This window comes from Haemaphysalis longicornis, unplaced genomic scaffold (genome assembly GCF_048455015.1).
Source record: "Haemaphysalis longicornis isolate Haplotype H1 unplaced genomic scaffold, Haemaphysalis longicornis Haplotype H1 scaffold_7, whole genome shotgun sequence".
Taxonomy (NCBI): Eukaryota; Metazoa; Arthropoda; class Arachnida; order Ixodida; family Ixodidae; genus Haemaphysalis; species Haemaphysalis longicornis.
In genome coordinates this window covers 180283937-180310819 of record NW_027526422.1, presented here as the reverse complement: position 1 = coordinate 180310819, position 26883 = coordinate 180283937, and the positions used below count along the sequence as shown (strand labels likewise).

Genomic DNA, 26883 nt, shown 5'->3' with positions numbered 1-26883 from the left:
AATTTTTTAAGGCCAAGCCAAAGGTGAGCAGGCCACAAAAGAATTCAATGTAGAAGCTTACATCTAGAGCAAGGCTGAACGGTTTATGCCAGAGAGCTGTCAATGTTTTTGTCACGTTTAAAGGTAAAGCGTATTCTTCTCTAAATTCTTTGTGGTAGGGTAGGCTTAGGATAGGCCTAGAAAATTTTGACAAAGGGAGTGTACACGGATAATTGCTGCAAATAGGCACGACTGGCTCCATCGAAACGTTGATATCTTGCAAAAGTAAGCGAAGAAACTTTTTCACACGCAAATGCAGCAACCCCGTCGTATGTCAAACTAATCAGTGATAGCAGAATATTCCCTGCACTGTCAACAACTGCCACCAACAGGTAACAGCTTCAGCGGTGCGCTGAGGGCGCGGAATGGCCCCTCAAACTGTGATCACTGTGGTTACTTTCGCCTTAACCTTACAAGGACCCTAAAAAGAAATTACCAGAGTACGTGTTCGCAACGCCACCCACCGGCTATTACACCTGCGCATAATGCAGGGGTTGCGCAAACATGCAAAAACTTCAGTTTTTCCTTGTTCCCCTGTGAATCCTCATTGCCAGTCAAACTAGCACTTGAAAAATGGACACTGCTGAAAAGCATGAAGCGTTTTCTGCAGGCAAAAATGATCCACGTACGAAGTTACCAGTGCCTGAAGGGGGAAAACAGTGTGGTGAAAAAATGCACTAGGAATCTTTGTCAATGCAGCTTGTTAACTCAGTGACCAAAAAACTGCGGTAATGCTAAGCCTTCTCTACATGAACCAGCCATGAAAGGAGCCGTGTCACAACAGTGCTCCGCGCAAGAAACGCACGGGAGCTGCCAGTAATTAGTGGAAATTCCAAAAATTGTTATTATACTCGGTTACAACTCAAGAACGGCACCACCTCATGTAGTGTATCACTCCGCCAAAGCGCCGGACCCATGATGTCAGTGCGCGCGCGTTTTGAAAGGGGTTTGCTATGAATGCGTGATACCGTCTGCCTTGTCTCACACAGTTTGTTTATCGTCACTGGAGTCGTTTATAAGCATATTAAGACCAAAAAATCACGGAAATGGCTCACGCCATGTTCAAAATATCCCCAGTGACGCCCTACTTGCGCCACGCGGAGAAACATCCGGCTATGGTGATAAGGCACAGTGGCAACTTCCGGAGCCGTTCTTAAAAAAGGGACGTGGCTTTCAAAATCAACTTTTTTATTTCTTTGTGGATTTTGATGAAAATTGGCACAGCAACTGGAAATACTTCCGTGATAACACCATAAAAATTTCAAACTAATATTTTGAAAACTTTTGTATGTATTAAAGGGGTACTGACACCAAATTTTGATACCTAAAAAATGATATAATTGGCTTCAGTAGTTTGTACAGATGCCTCACAGAAATTTTTGCAGCGATCCGAGGCCGGAATCACATCTAAAATCGATTTTGATTGTCCAGTCCGCGAGCTTCCACAAATCGGCAGCACTAGCGCAATCGATTTCGGCGTGACGAAACATTGGCCTACGTGTCTGGCCGGTTCAGGGTGACGTCATATAGTCGTTTTCAGAACCGGAAATGATATCCTGCGCTGCTGTTGTCGGTGGTATTCGTTTGGGCAGGAGACGTGGGCGTAGCTGTGTGAGCAATGCTTGTAAACGTTGCGTGTTCGACGTCTTTGCTTTTCAGTTCGTTGCCGGCGCATGGTGTTCGACACTGGTGCCGAAAACGGCGTGGTGCGCGATGTCGACGGGCACCGCGGCGACACGGCGGTGCGCGTCGCCGAGCTCGCCCAAGTTGTGCTATGGCAAGCTCGCGGTATGCGAAGTACTGCTCGTGGAAGCCTGCCCGAGCAAATCAACGACGACGCCAAGATGCATTATTTTCCACGCGACGACATGCAGCGCTAAATGTGGACTTCGTGGAGTTCGTGCACGCCGGCGGCCGCAAGAACTGTCGCCCAAGCCAGCAGGCTCGGGGTTGCACGGGTCACCTTTGGTGTTGGGAACTTAGTATCGTGGCGACTATTTGATCGCTGGTATCTGTACAACTGCGAATGACCATCTCTTACACAACTTTTCACCACACTATCATCCCCTTTTTTGCATATGAAGCTTTATTTTGGCAATAATTTCCGTTTCTGCGATCGGTGACCAAGACATCTGCCGCGGCCTGTTTGATTCTAGCGCGCAGGTGGCGCCATCTTTCGGCCGCTCGCCGCACCGTGGTGCCGACAGTGCTGGGTCGGAGCGCTGAACCTCCGCTGCCGGTCAGCGTAGGCTTCCCATCGCGGCAAATATCTGAACGCCACTTTTAAATTCAGCTCTGATAACAACTCCTAGCACAATTTTCAACACACTAACATCTAGTTTCTCGCATGTAGAGCTTCTTTTTCGTGATCAGATTGATTAGAAGAGTGGCGACAAGCTGTTGCTATCACGGTCTGCGCCGGTTCGAGCCGCAGTGATATTAAAAAACGGACGACGGCGAAGACATCGCCGGCCTAATCGCCTGGCCAAACAAAGTTGTTCTGTCTGTTGGGTGGCAGTGACTCATCCGAGTCTGAAGATTCAGACGACATATCGACTGCGCGGGCGAGTCGCGGACCATGTACAATCGTAGCAGACGATGCGGCGAACGCATGGAGGAAAGAAAAACGTCCCTGACGTTACGGGTGAGACCGTGACGTAAGGCTGCCTGCTTGCAGGCTGGCCTTCGAACGGCCATTTTCCCGCGCGGCGACCAAATTTGAAATTGGTTGCAATAAACGTGCTATAATTAATTCTGTGTTGGCGGCTGACGGCTTTCGGTTCGATTTTCGTAATTACTGGGCCAATAGGTATTCTTTACAGCATAAAAACTGAAAGCGAGAAATTTCGTGTCAGTACTCCTTTAAATTTTCTTTCTGTTCCGCTTGTACCGAGCTAAGCGGCTTATAAAACATGATAGAAATCTTGTTCGAAGTGCTTTGCATTCCCGAATGAATGGACGAGGTCGTGACAGTTTTAGAATTTTTTTGTTACAACACAATGTTTTTTAGTTTTCATTTTGTTAGAGGTTAATGTGCAATAGGCATGTTGACTGTGAACGATTATTTGAATAAAAAAATCACAAAAAACAAATCTGGAAAAGCAAGAGTGTCACGACCTGAACTGTTCATCAAGGAATGTAATGCAAGAAACGGAATCAAAATAGACCCAGCGGTCACAAAGAAATCCCTGGTACAAGCGACACAGGTGGCAAAAAAAAACTGTTTTGAGAAAACGGCTTCCGAAGTTACAACATAGGTTTCACTTATCAAAAGTCGTCACGGTTGTAGCCTTTCATGTCCTTTTGAACATGGGGCTTCTGGAATGCCTTGCCTTGAAATTGGAGTGCCTTTTACAGCCTTTCTCTTTTCAGAAAACATCATTTTCAGCTCCTCTGTGCAAAGTACATACCCCACTTTGCAGACCAAACGAAGGGGGAGATGGGTTTCAATGGGCTTTCAATGCAAAGTAGGTTAGCTGGTTGGCTGTATCACACTGAACAGCATCCTTTTGCAGTGTTGTCACCATGGCAACAAGTTAAGCCTTTTTTTTACTTAAATTTGAACATTTTTGGCTTTTTTTTATGTTTTATCATCTTGCCTGGCACAGCAACTTAGTACTCATACGTGCAGGTGTTCATTGCCAAAAGTTTGCATACCACAAGGATGAAAATGAGCTACTTTGAAGCTTCGTAGAGTATTCTGCATAACTCCCAACTTCAATGCAAGAGCATATTTTTTTACTACTTTTGACATTCAAGGCATCCAATATTTCTCGCAGCAAAGCCAGTATGCCCTAAGCCATGGTTTCTCAAAGTGGGTTCAGCGGAACCTACGGGTTCCGCAGGCCCCTCCTCAGGGTTCCGCGAGCCACTGATAAATTTTCACTGGTTCCACAGTCGGAGAGTCTTATATGGTGAACTTGAGGTGCGATCGATCTAAGGAACCTCCATTACTCACGCCCGAGTGTCAGTAAGCACATCTCGGAGCAAAACACGCGCGAGCTGCGCAATAAATCTTGCCAGCAGCGTGTAGCCAGCCAGACTCCGAAAATGGGCCACGTGGTTAAACTATTGCACTTGAATCTCGGTCTTATATTACCCCCATGCGCATTTGTCCTGTTTGGAGATAGGTGCCGCTAGCGTACGCATTCGCGTAAAGTCGACGGGAAAAAAAACGATAGCCTTGCTTGCTTTTGAATTTATTGCACGTTAATGTAGCATGAACGGAATGAAAAATGGCGGGGGGGGGGGGGGGGGGTTCCTCGGCACTTAACGGAACTTGGCAGGGTTCCCTGGGACCAACATGCTTGAGAACCCCTGCCCTCAGCAATGGTATCAATAACTTCACTAAAAAATCACTGTTAAATGCTGCGACAGTAACGTACATTTTTAATGCAGAGAACACATTTTTATTCCTATATTACTAACTCAAACCTGTTTGCATGAAAATTACAAATGCACGGGAAACGTTGCGCAAGAAAGGCGATATGGCTCGCGCGCATTGCAGCGCACGCTTACCGCGACATATCGAACTTTGATTATACCTGATATGGCTGGTCAGGTCGCTTTTAAGATTAAATCTAACGTCGCAGGCATTAATTACAACTACTGGCGTTCAATCGTAACCGGTTGCCCAGTCATGTGCTGCTCCAATGCGCGTCGGCTATGCCGTGCACGCCGCTGCGTTTGATGCGTCGACCGTTCCTTTCTCAAGGCTAGCGAGCCCACAGTCAAAACACAGCAATAACTAAGCGTGTAAACATCGCAAACCCGACTAAAAGTTCACTTCACGAACCGCTATCGCAAGCGCGCACACCGCGTCACCCTCCGGGGTCTGGCGACGGTACAGTCACGCGCACCACGAAGCGTTCGATGACCTCTTCCTTTCGAGCCACACAACTTCCCGCAATCTGGCTCGTTATCTCCGGCATTCCCACCGCGATAACGTCCGCGTTGAATACCACAGATTGAACAGAAACTCGGCCGAGCGAAGCGGCGAAAATGAACTCGAACCGCTCGCTACGCAGCTCAGGCGGCCGCCATCTTGCGTTGCGCCCGTGACATCCAATCAGGAGGGTCGTTGTTCTGCGCCCCGACCGGAGGACCAATAGCGCTTCAGCATCTATTTCTAGCTTCGTTTGTGCGTCGTTTCTTTTCTGCCATTTGTGCATTTGTGAATGAACGAAGATAAAAGAGACGAGCGGAACCGGAAAGACGATCGCTCGGCCGATCTAACCATATCAAAATGGCCGCGCCCGGTGGCACCGGTGCAGAGATAGAGCGCTCCGAAAATTGCCGTTTTTTCGCCCTTTTGCGCTGATAGTTTGTCACCGCGCCTGACAAAAGTATTTTTTTATGCCACTTTGCGACGCTTTTCAGCCTAAAAACTTTGCAGACGCATAGAATAGGAAACATAGAAGCCGAATATGTGGGTTTCAAAAAAACGATGTTTTGGTCATTTTTCCAAAGTTGAAAGCCGCGTCCCCCCTTAAGTTGTCACCGAGTATAGTAAGCGTTGTATTTGGGGCCACCCTATCCTGCTCACTGAAATGCTCAGTTCCCCTATTACAGGACTAACATGAGGCAGCATGTACGTCAGATGCGGGGAGGAATGCATCAAGTGGCAAAGCATGCGCGTCCCTGTGTAACAACAAAAAAAGCACCATGATGTACTGCTGAGTGGACCCAATGAATGCGTGCATCTTGGAGCAACAAGGGCCTTCACAGGAATTAGAGCAAAAGCCCCATGCTTTACACGTAACACTTTTAAAGGGACGATAACTCAGCTGATAACACTTTCAACTATCTTTATGGGAAGACGTCTTGGATAGTATTCCAACGACTCCGCGCAGACTTTTGAGCACAATTCACCGACATTCCACTTGTTAACCAGTTAATCCGCCACCCAAAGTACACAACACCCTGTGGAAGAAGCTTTAAAAAGACCGCAAACTTCATCCACACAAGAAGAGTCAGATAAGAAGGCAGCTACGACGCCAGTCAAGCTTTTCTACATCAAGGACGTACCGACAGACACAGGCATCATAAGTGGGCCTAACAGGGGGTTCTGTATTTTCTGGAGTTGAGATCTTCACCTTCCTGAGGGAGGATGTAGAAAAAGGACCTGGGCATTGGCCATGCATCTTCCAAGGTGGGAGGATGCAGAAAATGACGAAGTAGTAGTAGGAAGTAGCAGCTGTTCGGAACAGTGGCCTCCTGTCTCGCTTCTCTCCACCCAACTTTTTTTAGCACCATTATAGCCGATATTCAATAGCGCGGAATGCATGCAGGCAACCAAGTGTGCGCCGCCATATCTGTGACCAAGCGTCTGTTGCTAGGCAACGTTGTGCGCACGGCCCGCATATCAGGCACCCCTATGCTCCTCCATGCAACCGTGCGAGTGCGCCCACGGCCAGGCTAGAGCAGCAGCGTGCGTGCGTTGGTGGCGGAACTTTACGTTGAGACGGGGCTGCATTGGTCTCACTGCCGCCGCTGTGAAGGCCATATCAACACAGCACGTGCCGCCGCTCTAGCCCAGCCGTGGTGCGCCGTCACTCGTTACGTCGGGCTCCGAGTGATGGCGGTACTTGTCCATGCTAAGCACGACTGTGAAACACGCGACCATGGTTTACATTACAAACTCTACCTCAATGAATGTAATGTATCGCCTCGAGTTCAATGTGAGTGCGATTAATAACATCTCTATTGATGCCGCCGTTTACAATCGGATCGGAACGGAGCAGATGACGCACACCGGTGTTTTCTTTTCTTCGGCGTGCGGGTAGTGTCCGTGGCGCATCGGCCATGTCTGTGACCGTTTCCAGTGTTGCCAGGCGAAGACATTGACCGCTAAACGTTTCAGCGAATAGCACCTATACAGTCAAAACAGACTTTATCTAACCCCCTTACATCAAATTATCCTTTATATTGTACTTTTTCTGGATACGATACATTCACAATGAGAATATATAGGGACCGGGCAGCTGGACGGGTGGCGCCACCACTCGGCGCTTCCCTCGTCAGTGGAATGAGCCGGTGCATTGGACTACACAGCCTCCTGTTGTTTGTGTCGTGTTTGCTTCGGTGCTTTGAATGTTTTGGTGGTGTTGTGGGCGGACATGTGAGATGAAACGAAGTCTAGACAAATGTGTTGGGTTCTTAGATGCAGTAACAGCTACGCAAACTTGTCGGACGCTTCTAAAGTTGGATATCGGCTACAATGGCATGAGCGCTTTTTGCAGCGATCTACGCTTGGCTCCACCCGTTCTGAGTACGAATAAAACTACTATTATTAGTATTCATTTCTCCTTAAATGCACTAACGGCTACATAAACTTATTTGACGATTCTAAGTTTGGGAACAGGCTACACTGACATGAGCGCTTTTGGCAGTGCTCTGCGCATGGCTCCGGGTGATCTGAGTAGGAATCAAACTATTACGAATATTACTATTCATTTGTACCGCTTTAAATAACTTCACTGGCTTCAATGACTACTGCTTCCACTCCAGCCTTAGCGCTGGGATACTTCGATACGTGTGCTTTGAAGAGAAAGGCACTAGCGTACGAGATGGATTACCATGTAGCCGTGGAAATGTTGCGGTAGTTTCTACTTTCTTTCGGTAACCGTGAGCTTTGTGCCTTCGTTTTTGTTGAGCGACACTGTGACAGCATGGGAGCCTGAATGCACAAGTGGAACTCCCACGTTTGTGGTGGTCATTTTATCAGCAAAAGTTATTCACCCACCCAACTGCCCAAGCTACAAACTATCCCTCCTCCCCTTCCCGTTTTACCACCTGCGTGAAATAAATGCTGGCACCGATAGTTAAAAATGTGGCAGTGTTAACGTCAGCCGGTGTTTTTTTAATGCTTAAGTAATATTTACAGAGTACCTCAAAAATTGAGTAATGCCTTGTGAAGACGCCAAAAATGCGTGATTAGTTGCCTAAAATATGGGTGCATGACCCCGAGTCCTCCAGCACAGACACATTTCCAACACGCTGGAAAAAGTTTAGCTTTGGAGAGGGGTGCACGGAAGTTCAGAATTAAACAGCAAAATCATCTAGCCCTCCGTCTAATGATTACCATGGTCGAACGCAAAGCTTTCTTCACGCGAAATTGAATGGGAACTGGTCAAAGACGCTGCGATCAAAAGACCAAACTGCGTGCTGGTCAAATTCGAAGCTCAAGTAGTCAAAGTTAAATCCAGAAGGCAACCAATGAAAGCCGCACGAGAAAGTTTGCGAGAAACCATCATCGTCGTTAGACGGAGAAGTGCATGATTTTTCAACGGTACGTGGCAGATTTGAAAACGACCGCAGCATTCAGTTGTGAAACTGAGTACAGGTTTTCGGCACCCTCCTGTCTATCGTCCTTCAGCCACACAGGAATTGGTTTTTGAAAAACCATTAACCAATACTAGCCAGCAACCATTGCAATTTTTGTAAAGCAATGCTTCTCCACGACAAGCAATAACGTTCTATCATGCGGTATTTATTCTGTGAACAATTCCCGATGACTGTAGTAAGAGCATTTCGGTGAAATAAACACTTTTCAGCCGTAGTTAATGAAGTTACGGAAGCGTCGTCCATCACAATTTCTGTTTTGAGGTAAATCTTACAAGGCACCCCCCAACTTTGTCTTTCGCTTGTGCACGACGTTGTTTCCTCATCAACTGCCAAAGGCCAGCGCCGCAGCAGTCCTAAATCAGTTGCAGACACCAGCTATGTGGGAGCATTTAGCTGCAATACACTTCTCGATACGCGAAACTGCATGCAGGCATCAAAAAATTCCATCAAGGAAAGGACTTTCACTTGCAGCTTGACTTCCAGCTTGGCGCATTGAGCGTCGTCTGCTATTTGTAAATACTGAGTATGGGCGTAAATTACACACATGGCATGCCTCGTAAAGGTTACATCCACGCTCAAGGTTTACCGATCTGAAAAAAGCCCCTGTAGTTATCTACGCTTTGCAAACCGCACCGCAGAAAAACGACAGAAAGCCATGCACAGTAACGCTGCGCTGACCGCCACCGGCATTCCACTGACGAACGGTTCGCCATGGGCGGCGCTGTTCGCTGAAGCGACGGTGGTGCCATACAACGGCCGCCCGGTCCCTATAGCAAAAACTACGGTTATCTCGAACAAAACTACCCGCAACAACTGATATATAAAACGACAAATGCCGCAAAAGTATGCCCTAAGGTGGCTTTCCCTCGGGGCGGGGAAGAAATTCTGCCGGCACATCCCCCAAAGTGGTTTTTGCCCGGCCACTCATGAACATTGGGTGGCTCTCCCCTCCCTCACCTTGCTCTCCCTACTGTGACTGCGCCATCACGCCCACCCGCCATGCTTTTCTTTTTCCGTTCGTTGTGTGTGTCTTTCGCGCTTTGTGGCCTTTGGCAAAAGTAAAGCTGTGGTGGCTAGCGCTATTGTTACTACATAAAGGCTTATTCAGTGGCTCTAGCTAGAGCGAAGCCGCAAAATTTGCTTCCACTGTGAAGCTGGCAATCGCAAATCGAGTAGAACTTGCTCAGAAGTCGAACGTCCCGTCACGCACAAGATTCCCGAGAACACCTTCGCGAAGTAGGTTCTGGACAGGTGTCACTAAAGAAACCACCCAAAATTCCTTCAAATCTGCTGCTTGTGCGTGCCAGTGATGACTGAAAATCGTGAGGGGTGCAACAAAGCCACCGCCAGTGTTTTTGAGGTGTAGAGCGAGCTGTCAATTTCCGGACGGCATTGCTGGATCAGCGGTCAGCAAGTTTGTGAGGGTGTACGATGATGCCACGACAATGGGAGAGTTTGTAAGACTACATTGCCGACATCGCACCGAGTGCAAGTGAAAGCGGAGACTGCGAGAAAGCAACAACGACCGTCTGCCCACAACCTCCAAAGTGATTGGTGCACTTGCACTAGTCCGGTGCTCGTTCGTAAATATGAAAAACTAGCGGTAGTACCTGGCGATGCCAAAGTGGGCCATTATACTAATGACACTAATGGGTATAACACGTGCTCCTTTGTTCGTTAGTTGTCATATTTGGCTAGTTCATCGTGAAGTGGTACACACTCAAGAGCTCCTGACTGCTGTCAATAAATACATGGGCTGGAACCGCAGGCGCATCGGGGTAATGCGAAACGTCTGGAACGCGTGTTTTACTGCAACCCTCGCTAAACAAATTGCACCAAGATGGTGCAATCAAGCGAGTGAGTGTGCGAGTGAAAAACATTACATTGAGCCGGTGAAGGGGGAGTTGTTCCCTATTTCAGAAGGGTTTTGCTTGCACTCTAATATATCAGAAAGAGTGCCCGGTTCTAAATATGACTTGCATTCGGCAGGAGGTTGCACTAGGAACATACGACGGAAGCCGACTGAGTGAAAAAAGGTATTCTTACCCATGAGAAGTGCTACCTCAATGATGCTCATCAGTCACGGTTTTATGATCAGTAACATGGGCTCCCTACAGGAGGCGCGGGGTTGCAGGAAGTCCCAACAGATGGCGCTATGCGAACGCAGGAAAATTCAACTGAATTCTACGTCCAGAAGGGTGTGAATTAACAAACCTCACTTCTTTTTTATGCGCATGTTAGGACAAAATCCTGAAATTGATTTTAGGGCAATCAAATGGGCGGCATTTGCAAGCAAAAACAAATCGGATATATTTACCGGTTGTGTACTTCTTGAGGAAAGTGTAAAAACACACCATTTTCACAGAATCCAGATCGTGGCTATTATATTGGTGTCATTTAAAAATGTTGTAGTACAGTGTTTAGATACCTGACTAAGTTATTAATATTAACAAAAACCAGTTCAATATCTCAAACGGCCTGCGATAAAAAAATTGATGTCTGAAAAATTACTTCACTTCTTTTGATTCTCTCGGAGGTGTAATCTTCAAAATTTTCAGCAATATTGAGCTCCAAAACCGTAATCACAATGTGCTCATGAAATATGAAGTCGTTTGAAACAGCAGTTTGGCTAGGTGTGGTGTACCAGCACCACCAAAATACTTATAGTACCACTACTAACTCCCAAGTATGCAGAGACCTTTCTTGAACTTTACAATTTTTTAAAGGAGCACTGACACCAATTTTCGGCGTTAATATTATTGCACAGTTCGCTTCCTTCACTCAACAGAATACCCTGGCTGAAATATGAGCGGCCAGCGACGCGAAGAACATAGTTCAATTGGATCTCATTTATCGCGCTGACGGAGCAGCGTGCGGAGCGGCACTCAGCCAATGGACATCAGCCAATGGACATCAGGAGAGGAAAAAGAAGTGACACGACAACGCGCGTCAAAAACTCGCGACGTCCCTTCACGCGCACGGCCCCACGAGCGGCGAGCGGGCGCAACACCCCTCAAGCGGGCGCCGGTGACGTCCGCACAAAGCGGTGAGGTCAAACCGGGACTGTCATATGCGCCGTTCGGGATGAAAGCGTGGGAATTTGAAACAACAAACGATTTTCAGGCCGTTCAATGTAATTAGCTATCGCGCGCTGAAGTATTTGAAGTGCTGTTTCAGGTTCGCCAGACCATTAAGCATCGATAAAAGCAATAAAAGTGTAACAAAATTTTCGGGTCAGTGCTCCTTTAAGCCTTTTCTAGGACCGAAATCATACCATGGCTTCATGGGGCTATGCAGACCATACTGAATTCATCATGCTACGCTAGAAGGGCCGAGACTGGTGTTGTGTGCCTCCTGTAACCTGAGCACAGCCTGTTCAAACTCCGGCTATACTGCCCCAAAATTTCTAAACTCAAGCACTCCCAAGGACAACTGTTTGATCATGAGCAAGTGACATGACAGGACGCCCACCACCAGGATTCTCCCAAAATTTTTTTGAGAGGTGGACATCATCAGAGCGGGGGGGGGGGTCAATTTTAAAAATTTAAAAAACAGCAATACTGCAGAACCGTGAAACACCTACTTTTTGTGTTGGCAACTAATTTACACTTTCAGCCTATTCTTTCGCTTGGCCCAGTTGTCCATTACCTTGTCATAGGGATATTCTTCGTCCTTGGCATGCAATGCGAATGAGTGCATCGAGCGATTCCTCCTTTAGGCAGTTTCTCAACTGTGTTTTAATTAGCTTCAACGTATGGAAGTCTCTTTCACAGTCTGCAGTGTGCGGAGGCAGGACCAGGTACGCACCAGCAGGAAACACCACCACCACCAGGAAACAACCCCTTCATGCCTGTAGCCACATGCAGCAAAACCCCGAATCTGCCCATTTTTGCAGTTTCTCGCATTCCAGCACAAAGTTTGCAAAACTTCGCCACTCTTCCATCATGTCAGAAGTGTACGCGGCATTGCCAGACACAACCTCTTCATAGCTGCCTCTGGCAAACGGCACAGAAAAGGCCGCCAGTACGGCATCGTCCTGAAACCTGTCCTTGATGTCTTCAATCAACTTGTCCAGGAATGAGCTTTTTGTGGCCCTCAGCCATTCTTCATATTCCTGAGTGGGTGTGAAACAGGATTCCACCGGCTTCACAAAAAGCCTGAACTTCTGTCTGAATGTTCTTTTGGGCCTCCAGGGTCTTGATTGTGGACTTAATCGGCCCTTGTAACAGACCCACATGCAGCGACTTGGGCTGAAGCGCTTTGGAGAGCCTGTCAATGAATGGAAGGACTTGACACATCATCAACAGAGTGCCAATGAACTTCTAGTCTGACACAAATTTATGCAAGCCCGCAGCCTTTACTTCCTCCCTCCGCTCCCCTGCTTCTCTTGACAGACTGACCAGAATGGAGGCAAGATTGTTTCGCACGGCTGCACACGATCATCCTACACTAAGCCAGCGTGTGGCAGATGACCCAATCATCTTTCCTCCTCCTCCTTGTGCATCTAGTACTTTCTGCACAGCGCTCAGTCCAGCAGTGCGGACTGGACTAGATGCATAAAAACTGTAAAGGTGCTGCAGCAGGTCCTTGAGTTTGCCAATGTACAGAACTGCTTTTGCAGCATGGTTTGCAGCCAGGTTGAGTTTGTGAGCTCCTTGAGTGCATTGCGGAGCCGTTACTGCCCTTTGCCTGTCTGCCAGCAGCTTCACGGCTCCCCCTTTCCTTCCTGTCATTATGGGGGCACCATCAGCTCTAATGCCACTCCAAGGCCAAGCCTTGCTTCACTACAAAATCTTCCACTGCTCGTGCAACATTGGCTGCATTAAGGGAAATCGCCCTTTTTTCATCCAACTGCTGGTCTAGGCTGCCCAGCACATCAATCAATCAATGCCAGGAACTTCACCTGCAAGTTTCCATCGAAAATGTAACAGCAGTGGATAACCAACTGCTCTACTGTAGTGCAGTAGGTTGTTTCGTCGAACATCAGGGCATCATGTTCGCTTTGTTTGAGCTCCTGCAAAATCTTGTCCTCCGTGACGCTCGACAGGCAGGTCACCATCTCTATGATAGCTCGCTGGCTGCAATAGGTCGCATTCTTTCCCGCTGCGATTTGGTCTTTTATGTTCAGCCCCAGAAATGTCAGCAAGCCCAGAAACGGCTCGTAGTCCATCGTTTGCGCTATCCAACGTTTGCGAAGATAGTACAGGCTGGCAAATGCTTTTTGCATTCTGCCACGGGAAACGGGAGATTGCAAAGCCTCCGAAGGCGATGCACAGCCTCGGTGCTAAGCGCCTCCAGCACTACTCCGTCGCAGTGCGAGTAGCAATTTTCACGTTTGTGAACGCTTTCCAGCCGAATCCTTTCACAGGGCGCTTCATTCCACACGGAGTTGTCAAATGGTCTTTTGTCACACTTCCTACAAAGCTTGCAAAGCATCCAACCTTTGATGTCATCGAAAAGGAGCCCCGGATTATGCAAAGTCATGATTTGTTGAAACGTGACGCGTGCTTGCTGCCATCACCAGCTTCCACATGGCTGGAAGTATAACATCGCGCGGCGTCCCTAAGTGGTAAGGTCGTTTCAACGATGATGTGGAAGTAACGTCGGCTGCGTTCACGCCAGGTGTTTGCGGCATGCTGCTGTGCTTCATTGGTTGACACTTCAACATTTGAAGATGTGTTGGTGACATCCACCGCACTAGAACTGGCAGCGACGGCAAGCTGCCCCTCCTGGTCAACGGACCTCGACGCTTTTTTCAACTTTTGACAAAAAAAAAAAAAAAAAAAAAGGAGAGCAGAGACGACTCTATTGGCTTTTTCTTGGCGGCCATTTTCTTCGATTGGCGCCTCGGTGCTTGGGTTGACTTTGGGATGGTACGTCTTGGCTTAACCAAGCTAGGTTGTTTCGATGCGCACCCGCTAAACAGAGCGGTGCAGTGGCGCCATGAAAAAGTGAAGTTGATGAGGCGCAAGAGTAATGCTGTGGGTGCACGCGGAACCGTTGCGGAGTGGTTGTTGTGCGGAAGAGTAGGAAAGTTTCATGTGGCGCCTCTCCTTTCAAACAGGTGCGTGCGAGATGGCGACTCCTCCCCACGACTGCTCCTCCCCCAGCCCCTACAAAACAGAAAGAAGCTGCGCTGGTACAGGCTACGATTTCTCTATACACGCTCCACTAGCACCGGCTAGCACCTAGCATGGGCATGCGGTGCAACCGCAGAGGAGCGGCGAAGACCTGATTTTGGTGCGCCGTCTCGCCAAGCACAGTGATTTGAAGGGTTGCGAATTGCCAAAAAGCCGCATCGGAAGGCCCAGACGTGGTTTAATTGGGTGATGGACGGGCAGCCACACCGGTGGGCGGCAAAATCCCCGCCATGCATCGTGAGGAGAACCCTGCCCACCACTGACATGGGGTGGCGGAGGTACCTGGGGCGGTATTCTTGTAACTGTCCCTTTTGAAAACGTCCCTTTTGAGTCCCTTTCATCGTGACGTACTTCCGGTTAGGCAGTGGGCGTTGGCAGTAGGTTTGTTGCGCTTGCGTTACGTCACTTCCGGTTGTTAGCTTTTAGCCAATCAGGGCTCGCCAAAAGGGACACTTTTGAAAGGGACACAAATGAGGCAAAACTCGTGAATACCGCCCCAGATCTGTGCTACACAGAAACTTGTGTAGCACACCTGAACTGTGCTACACTTTTTTGATAGTGCGGTTGCGCGAAAAGGTTTTTTGGTGCTTTGAGGGGATGTACTACTGAATGTCGAAGAGGTGCGCGCTCGCAAACGATGCAGTGCCGTCGACTTACCATTGGCTACAGCCCCCCAAGCTACTCCGTACAAGCAGCGGCAAAAGAAAGCGTCCGCTGCCGGAACAACGCCCCGACAAACAAGTAGGCAGTTTGTGAAATGGATTAAACTGGTGGCGACTACGCTGATGTTTCTTCGTCGTAAATGACGTCGCACAACTGGGGTAAGTCCATGCACGAAGCAGCAGACACGAATCGATGTTGTCAAACTCACTACCGGTGTCCAATGTTCTGAGGAGCTGCGCGCGCGGTCTTAATGAACTTAGGACGCCTGAAATCTCGTGGCTGTTTAAACAATGCAATAAATTACGCGTTAAGATCGCGTTGTGTGAGCTCACACGGTGAGCTCAATGTTGTTTTACATGCATGCCGCTGGTGCCTGCTAACCACCTGGCTTCAGACAGTCGTCGTTCAATTCACTTGAAGCCTCGGTCGCTTCGAAGCTTAGTTAAAGGAGCCATGAAGAAAAAACAAAAGTTTGTTTTATTCGAAAGATTAGGCGTTTCATAGTACCCCAAGCGCTTTCCCGGAAGCAAATGATGCTTTATTCACTGAGAAATAAGGCAATTTAAGCCAAAATTTTAAATCTCCCGCTAAAATTGCACATTTCCGTGACGTGAACAATGGCGTCATACGAGCCGGTCCATGAAACAGATACTTAGTATGAAGACTCCATATAGCACCCACACGCGGGAGTCGACCGAGACGGCGGCCATTTTAAAAATACTAGTAAAACCTAGTGCACCCGCAGCCCTAGTCATGGAATCGCCTGATCCGGAGAACAAAACTCTCGCCGAGGAGCTCGGGCTTGCATTTAACAACCTCACTACACTTGAACGCTCAGTGCTTCTAAGTGCACGAGCGGCAAGAGTTGTGGAATACGCGGTGGACGGGAAAGCGACTATTCCGCGATAGCCACAACAGACGAACGCCCTGCCGTCGGCACCGCTGCCTCGTCAGCCCCGTCGCGACGGACAAATACAGACTGGTACGTATGTGCCGTATTTTTATTACGGTTAATAATAGTTCAATTTCAGTAGCAGTATCGCTTATGCCAGTTGGCCGGTGTCGTGTATGGAAAGCCGTTAGCGCGAGCTCTCTGCTTCGACCAGAAAGATACGAACGTCAATGCGCGGTGTTTACGGCATTTTTTCCCGCTTTGGCGGCGATTTGACGAAGTCGGCGATGAGCGCCAGCATGTCCCAGGAGTGAGCTAACGTAAGGGTCCCTGCCGTAATCACTTCCTCGGAAATGAAGCGAGCACACTCATACTTCCTTTAGCTCTCTTTCTCCTCCGTTTGCAAAGTTCACAAAACGTAGCCACTTGCTTCGCCGAGGTTCGTCGTTGGGCAGCACATGAAAGGAGATCTCCTCACCGGGGATGTCGCACTCCCTCGACGATTTGCCCGTACTACATGGGCATTTCAAAACGTAGCAACGAAATTTCACTGTAAAGTACTCGAACAAACTGAAGTTTTCAGTGGTTGTAAACCGGAAACGAGCTCCTAACAATAGCAGCAAGCCAACACCATTCCGAAACTGCGACAACTGTCACTATCTCGTCGCTGCTTGCTGTTCCTTACTCCCCTCGTTCCTATTTTTACCTTTGCTGGTTGGCGATATGTCGGCCAACCTCCTGTGAAGGGATTACGATACCAAGCAAGGTCGCGGCTGTGCGTGCTGGGACGGTTCGTTGGCCCCTAAGAGACTCGAACCCGAAAATTCGTCTGCGCAACGGCGAGATGTCGAGCTCGGCCGGCGGTAGTTTCGTATACGCATTGGCGCATATGCTTGCGTGTTCGTTCGGAACTTCAACCGTTTACTCCACCGTTCTTTGTCATAAAGAGAATGTGCAGTATGTTTCACGGGCATTTAGCTCGCTATGCAAACTGTAAGCCCTGCCTAACATGCGTTTGCTTTTGCCGGCCTCCGCCAATCGCAGAGCATTCTCGAGTGACATCATAGGTTCTGTTGCGGAAAATCAGCTGGTGGGTCGCATGGTCATTTCCTTTTTTCCTAATTATGTAGCTTATTTGAGCGAAGTTTGCATTATAAGTGGTGTCGTTATGGTTCTAACGAGGCAATCTTTCGAATGAACCAAACTTGTGTTTTCTCTTCATGGCTCCTTTAAGGAGTTCTGCCACCAGATGTCCTTTTAATCAAAGGTCCACGCGCGGCGCCACGGCACCGCCAACTCTATTTGACAAATTTTTGGGCTGCTGTGTCCACAACATCGTGACCTGTACGAACCCTGGTCAGAGAATCACAGCAACGTGCACACCATTTGATTCACAAGCCGCGCATACCTGCCAACCCCTGGGGACCTCAAAAATCAGGAGATTGGCCACGGGATAATCAGGGGAAGAGAGAGAGAGAGAGAGAGAGAGAGAGAGAGAGAGAGAGAGAGAGAGAGAGAGAGAGAGAGAGAGAGAGAGAGAGAGAGGGGGGGGGGGTTGTAGCAGCACTCGTGGCCTTTATAGCCTCTGATATCCGCTTTGATGATTCTCAAGGCCATAATAATGCTGAAAACCTAGCAGGTTCAAGCTGACATTTATTTACAGTTGGGAGGAGCATTGTACACTCGCAACTGCCCATCTAGTTCACCTGCGTACGATTTTGCAACAACTGCACGGTGGCGGATTTTGCATTGTTGCAACCTGGTGAAGAGGCTTTTGGCATGCACAACACTCACCGTCTTCATTGCTGTTGACAAAGAAAGTGTCTACGGACCCCCACTTCTCTTCGGTGCGATGCTTGGTCATTGCCAAGAGCAGTTTCATATCGCTTTTCCACCCGTGCGCCACGTTATTGTCGCATGCAATATTCATGCAAAATCCAAAGTGTTTGCCTTTCCGGGACGGCACAGAACACGTAAATTCTGCAGTATGAGGCCTACGGAAAAACTGCTAACACTACTACTTCGGCTTCGACACCGCTATGTTATCTACGGAGCTACAAAAAAGGCCTACACACTCACTGAACTCAAATGGCTTGGATACGACTTCCACTGACTTCGGCTGGCTACCTAGCTCATGATGGTAATTACGATGCGGCGGTGCTGCTTGACATGCTTTCTTTTTTTTTTTTGCAGTGCACTAGGGGCACATCTTTGGGAGATTTACGACTGTTCCCATACAATTGGGAGAATAGGCAAAAAAATCGGGAGTAGGCAGATATGCAAACGTGATTTGCGGTGCAACATGGCAATCTGAAGATTGCCATGCTTGCACTGTGCAAACCAGACTTTTAAGGGGTGAATCTGCACATATGAAAATGTTATTCGCCAAAATTTCATTGCTGACTGCATGACTGGGTCAATGGAGTGCATTGTGGAAAAGCTGAAACCCAGGTTTGCATCTGGATGTCATTGCTGTTAAGCAAAAATTACACAGTGACCGACGATCATTGCAAATTCAAATAGAGGATGAATACACTGTTACAAAGCCCATTCTTCTATATGTCCCCGACGGGCCAGCGGCCGCTACGCCTAACATCACCCACGGCAATGTCGACCATGGCAACAGCGATGACGAGATCCCCGCTGCAGTGAAATTTGTGAGCGCATCGCAGAAAAAGATCGCGTTGTTCGAAAACGACGTCAGGCCGAAAGCTTAGTGTTGTGCGAGTTGGGTGCATTGACGGCCGTCATCGCAGGCGCAGCATGTTCCGTTTGTCACAAGCGGAAACTCGCAGTTCGGGCGCCGAATAAAAAGCGGAAAGGCCTTTCTGCGTTTCTGGAACTGCACTGTGAGAATACGAAGTGCTCAGAGAGCATCCTTTCGTCCACGTACTCGGCGAAGCGGGTCACGTCAGATGGCAGCCACAGTGCAAGCAGAAGCTACGACAGCGGGAGTTCGCGTGACGCCTTTGCCGTGAACCTGAAAGTGGTGCTTACAGCGCGCGCCGTCGGCATCGGGCATGAGCAACTTTCCCGATTTTGTGCAGTAGTTGGATTACCAAACTTTATGCACCATAAGACCTTCCATATTATCGGCAAAAAGATTCACGGGGCTGCGGTGAAGGCTGTCGGCAAAAACATGCAAAGGGCACGCAGCGTGACCAAAGAGGTGGCTGGTAATACAGTTGAACCGCGTTATAAGAGACACGCATCGGGGAGCAGTTTGTTTATAAGGACCGGGCAGCTGGACGGGTGGCGCCACCACTCGGCGCTCCCCTCGTCAGTGGAATGAGCCGGTGCATTGGACTACACAGCCTCCCGTTGTTTTTGTCGTGTTTGCTTCGGTGTTTTGTATGTTTTGGTGGCGTTGTGAGCAGAAATGTGAGATGAAACGAAGTATAAACAGATGTGTTGGGTTCTTAGATGCAGTAATGACTACGCAAACTTGTCGGACGCGTCTAAAGTTGGGTATCGGCTGCAATGGCATGAGCGCTTTTTGCAGCGATATGCGCTTGGCTCTACCTGTTCTGAGTATGAATAAAACTACTAATATTAGTATTATTTTCTTCTTAAATGCACTCACGGCTACGCAAACTTATTGGATACTTGTAAGGTTGGGGAAGGGTTACATTGACACGAGCGCTTTTTGCAGCGCTCTGCGCCTGGCTCCGCGCGATCTGTGTAGGAATAAAACTATTAGCAATATTAGAATTAATTTCTACCACTTTAAATTATTTTCACTGGTTTCAATGACTACAGTTTCCACGCCAGCCTTAGCGCTTGGATACCTCAATACGTGTGCTTTAAATAGAAAGGCACCTGTATGCGAGATGGATTACCGTGTAGCCGTAGAAATGTTGCGGTAGTGTACACTTTCTGTAACCGTGAGCTTTGTGCCTTCGGTTTTGGTGAGCGACACTGTGACAGCATGGGAGCCTGAAAGCCGAAGTGGAAACCCCATGTTTGTGGTGGTCATTTTATCAAGAGCCAAAGTTATTCACTAACTCAACCGCCCAAGCTACAAACCATCCACCATCCCTCCTCCCCTTCCCGTTTTACCCCCTGCGTAGAATAAAGGCTGGCACCGATAGTCAAAAAATGTCGCAGTGCTAACGTCAGCCGGTGTTTTTTAATGCTTAAGTATTTTTTATAGAGTACCTAAAAAAATCGTGTAATGCCTGGTGAAGACACCAAAAACGCGTGATTAGTTGCCTCAAATATGGGTGCATGAGCCCGAGTCCTCCACCACAGGCACATTTCCGACACACTGGAAAAAGTTTAGATTTGGAGAGGGGGCATGGAAGTTCAAAATTAAACAGCAAAATCATCTAGCCCTCCGTCTAATGTTTATGATGGTTGAACACAAACCTTTTTCCCTGCGAAATCGAATGGGAAACGGTCAAAAACAAAGACGCTGCGATCAAAAGATCAAACTGCGTGCTGGTCAAATTCGACGCTTAACTAGTCAAACTTTAAATCCAGAAGGCAACCAAGGAAACCCATACGATAGAGCTTTGCGATAAACCATCATCGTCGTTGGACGGAGGTGTGCATGATTTTTCAAGCGTAGGTGGCAGCTTGTAAACCAACCACAGCATTCAGTTGTGAAGCTGAGTACAGGTTTCGGGCACCCTCCTGTCTTGCGTCCTTCAGCCACGCAGGAATTGGTTTTTGAAAGACCATTTACCAACTAGCCAGCAACCATTGCAATTCTTGTAAAGCAATGCTTCTCCACAACAAGCAATAACATTCTACTATCATGCGGTATTTATTCTATCAACGATTCCCGATGACTGTAGTAAGAGCATTTCTGTGAAATTAAACACGTTTCAGCCGTAGGTAATGAAGTTACGGAAGCGTCGTACGTCACAAATTCTGTTCTGAGGTAAATCTTCGAAGACACCCTCCAACTTTGTATTTCACTTGTGCACGACGTCGGCGCCGTTTCGTCATCAACTGCCAAAGGCCAGCGCCACAGCATTCCTAGATCGGTTACACACACCGGCTTTGAGGGAGCATTTAGCGGCAATATACTCCTCGATTCGCGAAACTGCATGCAGGCATGAAAACATTGCATGAAGCAACGAACTTTCACTTCCAGCTTGACTTCCAGCTTGGCGCATTGAGCGTCGTCTGCTATTTGTAAATACTGAGTATGGGCGTAAGCAACACACATGGCATGCCTCGTAAACATCACATCCACACTCAAGATTTACCGATCTGAAAAATGCACGTAGGGTTACGTTCGCTTTGCAAGCCGCACCGCAGAAAAACGACAGAAAGCCATGCACAACTACGCTGCGCTGACCGCCACCGGCATTCCACTGACGAGCGGTTCGCCACGGGCGGCGCTGTTCGCTGAAACGACGGTGGTGCCATACAATGGCCGCCCGGTCCCTATACGAGATGTCCCTTATAAGCAGGGAGCCATGTTTTCATTTGCTAATCAGACCCTAGTCCAATGTGGGCACCGTATGACTAAAATAAGCTCAAAAGAACACTAACGCATGTTGCAAAAGAATCATTCTAATTTATGCTTGGCCCCCAGAATTTATGAATCAGTTCTGAATCTTTGTTTGCTTCATGACTTTATTTACACTGTTTTTTTACAACCGATTCTACAAGCTTTTTTTCCTTTCACCGTTTGTGGAAGATGAATCGTAGATGTTGAGTTCACAAGTCTGATGAATAGCCAGAGCGCACAGCTTCTGCTGTGTGCTCAGGCTATTCATTACGCTTGCAGGACTCAACATCTGCAATGCTTCTTGATTGGGAGCTATGCGAGTGGGAGAGCCCGCATGTGCGGTCGCGCTCCAATGGATGGCAGTAAGCTTCAACCACTTCTGTAAGTTGCATTTCCATTCGCAGGGCTTCTCATTGTCATTCCATAGCTGAGTGAACCACTGTGTGTTTGCTTAAGTTATCATAAGTAGCGATTGCAGGCGTCTGTCGTCCACCTGTGTTTCCACAATGGAAGCAACTGCAATTAGTGACTGGTGGCACCTGCATCTGAAGTTAAAATGTCTGCTACAAGCGAGATTATTGATTAAAGTTCAAGGATGACCTGTCCCTGATAGCCAACTGTCTTCTACATCCGATGTCTGCTATAAAAGAGGTCAATTTAGTGGTAAAGATAGGGCAGCCAACCAAGTGGGTGAATAGTGTCTCTTATACCCATTTGTCTCGTACATCCATGTCTCTTATAACGAGGTTCAACTGTAGGGATGTGCCAGTCACGTTTGACGGCACATGGCAAGAAAGAGGCCACAAAAGCCACAATGGTGTGGGAACTGTGGTGTCTTTGGACACTGGTTTGCGCCTGGACTATGAAGTGCTTTCTAACTTCTGCCTGGCGTGCAGTTTACATAAAGACATGGGAGGCGACGAGGAAACATGGCAGGCGTTTCATCATCCTGTTTGTGAGAGGAATTGTGACTGTTCTTCTCATGCCATGGAGGCCGAAGCTGCAGTGCGCATTTGGCAGAAAACTGTGGACTATGAGACGCCCCTGCGGTTCACCATCTTCCTAAGCGATGGAGACAGCAAGGCCTACAACGGGGTCTGTGATGCCAACGTGTACCCTGACACTCGAATTTGAGCTTTGAAAAGGTGCTGGAAGAGCATGTGCATGCACAATATGAATGTGCGTCAGACTGCTGAGGCGAGGGCACACCGTCGCAGTGCAGCCAAGAAGGCCCGGGTGGAAGAGTCCTGCCGCACCAGCCGGGAAGGGAAAACCTACGGCACTGGAGAGTTTTAGACACCCCATATTCCCTCTGGACATGTGTGTCTGTGTTCAGCCCAACTTTCGCGCTACTGCATTTTTCATTTTTGTACATACAGTTTCAAACTTTCAAGCGCGTTTTTCTCATTTCGCAATTTTGGCCGATTTGCATTTTTTGCGGGAAGTGTTTCGGGCACTTAGAATGGTCATACGACAACGAAATTTGGCACACACATTGAGGAGAGTGCGTAGAATGCCGATATCTGCTTGAATCAGCACTACCTTAAGCCCTAAATATCTACTAATTAATTAAATCGTAGTTGAGTGGCAAAAAAAAAGTACTTTGCTACACAGATATTTTTTTCATAGTTTCAAAGTTGAAGCACAATTTCTAGCTAGATATCGGCACACTATGGCTAATAGGGAGCAAAAGGAGCTGTTGAAAAACTCTCTGCATGAACATTTAGTATGCGTGAAAGTTTCCAGAAAACTTATCAAGTTTCACCATTACTTGCAACATCACTCACAAACTATTGCACTTATGTAAAAACTGATTACAGATTTGGAATCAGGAGGAAAAACTACATCAGTGGTCCAATTTCGGAAGCTCTAAGTTTAAATAACAAAAAAAGAAGTTTTCGAGGAGAGTCTCCCCTTGAAGAAAGACTTATTCACTTTGCCTCTTTTGCCTGTTTCAGTCGATTCCTCCTAATCTGCCTTTACCGTGTCAGGTTAAGCTGACTTCCGCCATTTTTGTCCCCCTTTCAAGTAATACTAACACTGGGACCCCATCATTTATCTCGAATAAAGAACAAAAAAGAACTGCAGGACAAAAATTACTATGGGTACAAGTTAAGAATGGCAATAGCTGATGCAGTGTGTCACTCCCCCACAGCGATGAACCCGGACGTCAGCGAGCGCGTTTTGAAAGGAGACTGCGCTTAAAACAGCTGTTATGAAATAATCTGACGACTGACAGCTGTGAAATCGAAACTTAGACCAGTTGGACTGTGCACAGTTACCGGCAGATTGCACACAATGGATGGGAACCAGCCCCACTACTTGAGGCATTTATTACCTTTTCACCGAATGGAACGGGAACGATGCATACGTGGGAATAATAAAGACCGAACTCCACTGAACCCCAGTTTTTTATCACATAAAAAAACTGACGAGGGCAAACTCGCCTCTGGGTGCACCACTTTAAGTATTTGATAGCCCAGTTTTCAATCTCACCAGAGTCGCGTTTATCGGCAGCGGCCTTGTTCTTGACGGTAGAGCGGACCGTCTGCTTAGACAGGCCTGTACTTCTGGCGATGTCGGCCCGTTTTTCCCAGTGTTCGACAGCGTTAATTATTACTCATGCAACTGGTCGCACAAAAAAAAAAAAAAGAAAAACTGGCACTGGCTTGGCTGTGCCAACAACCCGGCTGCCAGCAATGTTGCCAGACAAATGTTTTCTTGCCAAACTAAACAAAGAAAAAGCATATCGGGTGCCAGCCCCGCGGAAGTCCGCTATAAACATTCAGTCGAAACAATTTTCGCCTAAAATTTAGTCTGCTGTAGCCGATAGTCTGCTCTAGCCGGGTCTGTTATGAGCGGAGTGGACTCAATTTAAAATGCATGGGGACCAGACAAGCCCACAGAAATGGTCTGTTGTAACCGAAAGTCTGTTGACGGATCCGATGCAACGAGCGTAGACTGTACTCACAGTAATGCACTGTTTCTGATGTGTGGAGAAACAGCCAGCTGTGTTGACGACACGCCGGGGCAACTTCCGTTGTCATTCTTAATTTGTACCGGACTATAGGTGAATGTTCAACTCTCTCTCAGCCACTTGGACCGAACGACCGGGCTTTTCTTGTCTGCTAAGTGTGCCACCCTGCCCGTCTCCGCATGTCAGCCAGTCATGCCAACCTCGATTCTGCCCCCCGTGACAATGTTCCCCTTCCATTGACGGACGAGCGGGTACTACTCACCGCCTTGGCTGCCTGCCGCTGCTGCCGGGCTGGGGGCGCCGCCGGGGTGCCGCGCGTCTGCGAGCGCGTGCGCCGGCGGCCGCTGTCAGCGTCGGCGCTGTCCTTGTGGCCGAGCTCCTTGAGCAGGGCCTCCCCTTCCTTGGCCGCCGCCTCCAGGCTGCTCAGGCGCCGCGCTGCCGCCGCCTTGCTCTCCCGCTGCGGACGGCCGCTGCCCGTCTGCGTGCGCACGGGGAGAGGGGAAAAGAATTCAAACCCTGAGGGTTCAACACACCCAAGCTTACAACATTTCGGCTACGAGGCACACCTTAGTGGTGGGCTTCCCCCGATTGGCCGACCACCCAAGGAGCTTAAATGTGCTCCGAAATCTTGCACACGCGGCGTTTTCGCTTTTCACCTCACCAGGAAAGCGGCAGCTGTGGCCGGGATCGAACCCACATCCTGGGGCTCAGCAGCCTAACGCCTTGGCCACTGAGTCACGGCAGCCGATGCACAAACAGAAGATGGAAGTGATTATGACTCTTGGGTACAGCTCGAAAACACCTCCGCTGTCAACACACATTGGAGCTTTGCAACCTTTTATGGCCAGTTGTTCTAAAATGGCAAGGAAAACGACAAAATTGTAAAGACAAGTGCCACCGCCACCACTGGTTAAGTCAGGGTGTCTAGCAAATTGCCTAATTCAATTTCCCTGACTTTTCTATGTTTTCCATGACCATTTTAAACAAAATTCCCTGACCTATACAACAGGCACCATTCTGTGGAAATGGTTGTGAAGCATATAAAAAGCATATACAAAACACATTCTACCATAAGGGAAAACACATTTGTTGCAAGTGCCCTAATTCTCATAATGCACTTTGATTAACTGCAGTTTGTTCAGTTTCAGGTTTGCTTGCCTTCTGTTACGGCTTCAGGGAGTTTATTTCATCTTGCGGGATAGAAGCTTCAACATGCGCTTCAGCGAGCACCTTTTGCTTTTTTTTATTGTCCCGATTTGACATGCAACGTGACTCGCATGGTGCGTTTGGTGCACTCGCATGGTGCACGCATGGTGCACGCATGGTGCACGCTTGGTGCACTCGCATGGTGCACGCGGTTCGGCGCGTCGGCGTTGCGCGTGCGATTTTTTGACGCCCGCATCGATGATTCGCATGCGCGGCAGCTTCTGCGATGCGATGAGGTTTTTGAGGGAAGGGGGGGGGGGGGGGGGGGGAGGTAGTGACCTCGCTCAGAAAATGACGCGCGCCGTGCGAGGAAGTGGGAGGAGCCTGCCGACTTGCGCCAATGGAGAGCCGCACGCCTCATGGCGGCAGTTTCGAAGCTCTCGTGACAGCCGGATGGCCCCGCCACAGATGTGGAGGCTTACGACCCCGGCAGGTATTGCATGGGCGCTTTCACTAGCGGCGCGGATGATGTTCTATAGTATCGTTTTCGCCCACATTATAAGCTCCTTTACCTCACAAGCAACTTCGTGCGTTCCTTGTGTGGCACTTTAGAGGGCAAGCGCTTAGAAGCGGTCGCTCGAGCTCCCGTCACCACTTCGCGGTCGAAACCGCCGCCGGCAGCACCGCGCGCAGCGTGCAGGTGGTTTCGCGGCAGCGTCAGAGCGTGTGACGTGCACGGCGCATTTTCGCGAGCAGAAAACGCCCCACGCAGTTCACGCTAAACCATGTCGTGTACCTTTTTGATTAGGTAATTCTGGCTCTCCCAAAAAACGTGGACTTTAAAAATTCGCTGAAAAAATAGCGCGTTGTGCGTGCGATTTGGGCACTACCTACATCGCCCTTCTGCGCAAGTGCAACCAGCAACCTAAGCCAGCTGCGTGAACCGCACGGCGAGTTTCTGCACGCGATTCGTGCGCGGTATTTTCACGGCCGCGTCGACGATTTCGTGCCTGCGGTGGCGCATTTCCTGCACAAGCAAGTGCGTTTGTGCCTTGAGTAGCATTTTAAAGAGCGGTTAGAAGCGGTCGTTGGAGCTCCCACACTACTCCGCGGCCGGTGCAGCTAAGGTCCCTCTTAGGTGCAGCCACCATGTTGCCGGCGCCTGCCGCTCGGCATGCACCGTGCGGGTGGTTTTCGCGGCGGCGTCAGCGCGCCT

At 48.6% G+C, this 26883-nt stretch overlaps 1 protein-coding gene and 1 pseudogene across 1 annotated transcript in view; both read right to left on the bottom strand.

The window, feature by feature from the left end:
* The window catches only part of LOC144147297 (uncharacterized), a 46343-nt gene that overhangs the window by 4997 nt on the left and 14463 nt on the right, over positions 1-26883 (bottom strand). Inside the window, exon 3 of the mRNA XM_077679393.1 lies at positions 24784-24999. Coding sequence (XP_077535519.1) covers positions 24784-24999 — 216 coding nt within the window. The remainder of the gene's footprint in view (positions 1-24783; positions 25000-26883) is intronic.
* LOC144145587 (E3 SUMO-protein ligase KIAA1586-like) lies at positions 11989-13444 on the bottom strand (annotated as a pseudogene).